This window comes from Pempheris klunzingeri, chromosome 12 (assembly GCF_042242105.1).
Source record: "Pempheris klunzingeri isolate RE-2024b chromosome 12, fPemKlu1.hap1, whole genome shotgun sequence".
Lineage (NCBI taxonomy): Eukaryota > Metazoa > Chordata > Actinopteri > Acropomatiformes > Pempheridae > Pempheris > Pempheris klunzingeri.
Window position 1 is genome coordinate 25,179,473 of NC_092023.1, and position 5,251 is coordinate 25,184,723.

General features: G+C 44.4%; 1 protein-coding gene across 1 annotated transcript; it reads right to left on the reverse strand.

Moving 5' to 3' along the window:
- Positions 1–1,783: 1,783 nt before the first annotated feature.
- On the reverse strand, positions 1,784–4,679 carry epcam (epithelial cell adhesion molecule). Its single transcript, XM_070840861.1, has 9 exons — positions 4,354–4,679; positions 3,571–3,672; positions 3,202–3,463; positions 3,039–3,104; positions 2,861–2,927; positions 2,643–2,741; positions 2,332–2,529; positions 2,160–2,204; positions 1,784–2,052 (listed from the first exon to the last, which is right to left on the reverse strand). The coding sequence occupies exons 1-9, from the start codon at positions 4,412–4,414 to the stop codon at positions 2,029–2,031; spliced, it is 924 nt and encodes a 307-aa protein (XP_070696962.1). The 5' UTR covers positions 4,415–4,679; the 3' UTR covers positions 1,784–2,028.
- Positions 4,680–5,251: the final 572 nt, after the last annotated feature.

The window sequence follows — 5,251 nt, forward strand, 5'->3', positions numbered from 1 at the left end:
GCAAACAAGCTTCTCGTTTCACTCAGTGTGTCAAATCCCAGAGGAAACCCTCCTTTTCAGACATTCGCACAAGTAATCCATGCTCAGTGGGAAGCCGTCCAAATCTATAGAAACCACAACAGCCACACAGTGCTGCATCACAGAAAAACTTCCATCCCTCCTCCTTAATGGCGGGACTGGAACTGACGTGCTGATACCTGCAGCAGGTGCCTGACAGCGAGTGGCACACCCTCATTCCTGGAGTCTTTCACAGCAACGAGAGAGAGAGCAGGGGTGGGGGGGGTGGGGGATATATGATACTCAACCTGTCTGAACTAGTTAGAGACATGTTTTTGTCCCCGTGTTGCCATGGAGATGAAGGGAGGGAGGGCTCATGGGGAAGAAAAACTGGGTGAGGCTGGAAAAGGAGGAAATCAGACAAATGGTTCGTGCTAATGCGCGGCCTGCTCACAATGTGCATTATCGAAACTGGAAATGGAGAAGCATCAGACACAGGAAGTCGATGTTCACGCCACACAAACAAAACCTAACGCTGTCAAGGGCTTTCAACATAAAGTACAAAATACAGTCATAGTTACCGGAGCGCTTCGTGTTCCTTTAGTGTCGCTTAAAAAAGACAGAGGCAGAGACTTAAGATTGCATTTTGACATAAAGGTGAAACAGGGACGGCCTCCTGAAGTAGCCAGAGCACAGTTGCAGTTAACAAAGAGCACTGTGATCATGTTGTGACAGGCTCTCCAGTCATTCTTCTCTGTGCGATTACACAACACCTGTTTTGAATTTTTTTGTGCCACCTCACTTCTCTTTTCCTCAGAAAGAGGATTTCAGCTTAAAGGTTCCTGTGGGGCTGCTGTAAGTCCCTTTAAAACACTTGCCTTCCTCAGTATTTGTTGTGTACATACTGCATGTGTTAGTGTATGAGTGAGCCAGAACCTGACTGACAGGCCGGGCGCCATTCCAGTTTCAAGAGACACAGCTACAAATGACTAACCACCTCCCTCTACACTAACAGGTGCCGTCATACTGCACGGCAGTCTCAGCCAACTGGTATCACCGACACGTAAAACACATTACGTTGTCTCAGCTCAGTCACATCTCTCACCGCGCTCATGCAGCTGGAGAGGAAATGATGTACAGGTTTGTTTGTCAGCATCGACATGGAGGATCCATGTTACACAAGAGACCAATGGAGAGCAAGTTTCCCCTCAAAAAGAAATAATAGCAGGACAGTAACGCAGTGAAAACAGGGCTGCCACACCCATTCAGAAACCCTTCTGGGCAGGAATCCTCCACTCGACCTGCCCCATCTAAACAAAAGGGCCTATTGCATCATCATGGCAGCCATCTTAAATGTGAGACAAAGGGAGGTCTGAGGAAAATGTCCATGTACTTTAACAGTTATGACACAGTAAGTCTTTGTGTTGCCTTCAAATCAGGTTTGAGGATCAGAAGTGCACAACTGGTTTTGTTCCTGTATTGAGACTAGATCAGTACCACAACATGCAAAAACGGTGCCCACAGTAGCTTCCTCTAGTGCACCCCTCCCCCACACAATCTGCTGGATTTTTCCACTGTGGCTGAGGCACAAAGTCTCTCAGACACAACCACACACACACAACAGACCTGCACCACGCATCAAGAGTCTTTTAAAACATTTTATTAAAAACAAAAACACACATTAGTAATAAAGAAACTGTACAATCTACGACCTGGTGTTTAAAGTCATTCCAAAAGTTCCAACATAAAAATAGGGCATGTTCCAGGCATAACTTTCTTTAAAAAAAAAAAAAAAAAAGCACAGTTCTTAATGGCAAACAGATTGGATGTGTTAAGACTTTGAACAATTTATAAATAAAATGATGATACCAGTAGTGCCAACAACATGAAAACAAAAACAGAAAGTTGTTCCTTTACAAGCTGTATTCCTCAAGTAATATGGCAAAAATGGCACACTCCCACTGCAAAAAGAAATCCACCCAAACGGTGACGTACGTGCCGACTTTTCAGACGGCCGCTGCGATGAGGACTTTACATGGCGTCCATCTCTCTTTGCTAAATGATGAGGAGGAAGAGATGAGAACGGTTTGTTAAAACACCGAGTCTGTGGAGCACAAAGTCCCTTTCACACATGTTGACACAGAATAATAAGGTCATCTCACCTGAGCTTTGTTGTACCGCTGACTCTCTCGCCTTTTCGCGAAGAACTGCGCACACACACACACACACAGAGAAAAGAATTAGAAATCAAACTGATTGCTGCTTAAACAGCGACTCACAAAGAGAATCTGCACTGCACAAATAAATGACATCCAAGCAGGCGCGTGCACTCACCAGAACCAGCAGGCCGGCAACGACAGCCAGCACCACCACCACGATGACGGCGATGATGCCACCAGACAGGTTCTTCATGGTGAAGGTCGGGGCCTCCTCATCAACATAGTACACGAGGATGTTCTCCATCTCCAGCTTATTGCCGTCCACAGATGGCTCAAACTTTTTCTGGTCCTTGAACAGAGGCAGCACCTTCACCTGCAGGAGGAGACCAGGTGATAAACATAGCAGGGGTCAGTCAATGAGTCTCTTTAAGCCTTTTACGTGTATGTTGTTATCATTAAAAAAATAAATAAATAGCTTTAACATACATCTTTCTCCATGTAGTAGGCCATGTGGGTCAGGTCAGTCTTGCGGTCTCCTTTTGGCTTCTTCACATCCACCACAATCAAGCGGGCATCAGAGTCATACTGCAGGATGACAGACAGTTAGTGGGACATTTCAGTGATGCTGTTGTGAAAATTAAAATGTTTTATGTAGAAATATGACAAAAGTGCATGTTGCATTTTAAAATCAGACTCTCACTCACCTTGACTTCGTCCACCATGTCCTTCTTAAAGCTGCTATAACGTTTGTGAATGGCATCCGCAATGGCACTGTATGTGGGCAGTAAGTTAGATCATAAGTGAGATATTCAAATTGATGTTAACAATGAGGTTACAGTTTCATTAAAAAGAAAAGTAGAGGAGGCTGTAAAATATACTTACACCTTCAATTTGCTGGCATCCACTTTACCGGTCACTGGTTTGTGTGTCAGCTGAAGACGGATCCAGCTGGAGAAAAGTGAACATCAGCATTTCAGCGTTCAGAACATTTGCACTATTCATCCCAATACCGTTCCTCCACACTGCTGAGGATCAAGATACTTACAAGGTCTCCACCAGCTTGTCACAAGTGAGAGTCTTGTCTCCCTTGTCGGTTCGTCGAACGCCAGCGCTGTTGACGCACCAGCACTCGTCTGTGTTGTTGCACTGCTTGGCCCTGAATTTGCCGTCGTTCTCACAGTCTGGGTCATAGATGCCATCGTTGTCTACGAAGGCGGTCTCCACAGGTTTTCCTCCCACTGTGCGGGTGTCCAGGCCCTTTTTAGCTCTGTACATCTCAGCCTTCATCAAGAAGCACTTAGGGATCACTGGTGATGGGGGGGGGGAGAAAAGGTCGTCGTGAGTTGAGCAGGCAACAACAAAAGAAACAAAGTGCAAAGGAAAGGCTTGATCACAACACGCATCTTTTACTTACATGAACTGCAATTCAGCGGCTGTTTAACGTTGTCCCCGATCATGAGGTAGCACCCACATGGGTTTCCATCACAGGTGGCCCACTTCATAGTGTCACAGGAGCCTACGCGGAGAAACACAAGGGTTTGTCAGTCTGACTGAATCTAAATGACCGTGCAGGTCACAAATCCCCAGCAAACACTCTTGGTTTAACAAAAGAGCATGTTTGGTTAAATATCAGCCAAGATTTATGAACTCCACCGTGCTAGGATTGTGTTTGACAGCATGAAACACAACTGGACGAAGGGTTAGGGTTAGGGACAAGTTTGATTTACTCTCTAGAAACAGTATGTGTGTGACAGGCTCACAGTCAGCCTGTTTCATGAAGGACTTATTGTCCTGTCGGTTATACAGGCCTATAAACAGAAGGGGCAGAGCAGCAGCCTTCTCTGTCACCTGGGCGTTGGTTTCTCCAAACAGAAGAGTCCCCAGCGAGCGGGACAAACGCTCCCAACCCCCACCCCTCCAAGATGTCCGCTTTTCATATCCAAACACCTTCAAACCCCGAAGTTTTCCACCTGTCGTAGCAACTACCGCCATTCACAGCGAGCAAACATTACACTGAAGGCAAAGAGGAGCTTAGAGGTAAACTCCACATGAACAGGTAGTTTCACTACAACCTTCAAAAGGTATCCAATAAGCGTTCTTCAAAATTAAATGTTAACAATTAAGCGTTGTGTTTAAGCCAAACTGCGTTGTAAGACACTTTTAGCCTAATAAAGTTTTAACAGATCAAAGTACTCACAGGTCTGAGCCGACGCTCCCGCCGCGAGAGCAGCGAGCACGAGAACAATCCACATATTCATGATGAAGTTAGTAAAAAACCTAAAAACAACGTTTCCCTCGGTTGGCTGTTTCAGTCCGCCCGTCGTCCACAGAGGTCAAAGATGGAGTAAAGACTACCGTCGAGGTACACAAGGCTTCCTCTTTCTTCACCAGGTGTGTCCTGGTCCAACCTGTTCGGTCAGAAACTCAACGAGAGCGCGCTCAAAGGTAAAGTGCACGAGTATCGAAGTCAATTTACTGTGTAAAGCTGCTTAATAATTATGTCCCTCTCGGCTGTTGTAGTTGTGGAACTGATACAGAACTGTTGTGAAGTAAACTTATAACACAAATGTCCACTGACGTCACTTAATTTGCATAGTCAAGGTGTGTGTATGTGTAGGGGGTAGTCAAACACACCTGGTTTCCGGTATCACCATATTTGGTCTCTCTCTCTCTGTTGACATGTTTTTCTTTTATCATTCTGCTCACCAACAAATCTAAATGAATGTAATATAATATAGATATAGATATATAATATATAGACCCCAACATACAGTTTTTTAAACGTGCTACAAGTTTTGTGGTTCATTTTCTGTGTTTTATTGTGACCTTTATACTTGAAGAATCACTATCACATTCCTGAGGAATGTTAATAAACCCAGTTTCAAGTGGCCTTTGTATAAAAAGGTGTTCATATGTTTTGCTGTACAGTTTTAATGTGCCTGTAGGAAGTAATGTACCACTTTACACAGTTTGCAGTGGTTTATGTAATCCTCATATTCCCAATGTATAATACTGTAGTATTTTAATAGAGCCTTGTATTTTTTTTATCCCAGCTTGTATTCTCACAGTTCTTTAGATATCATAGCCTACTTTAT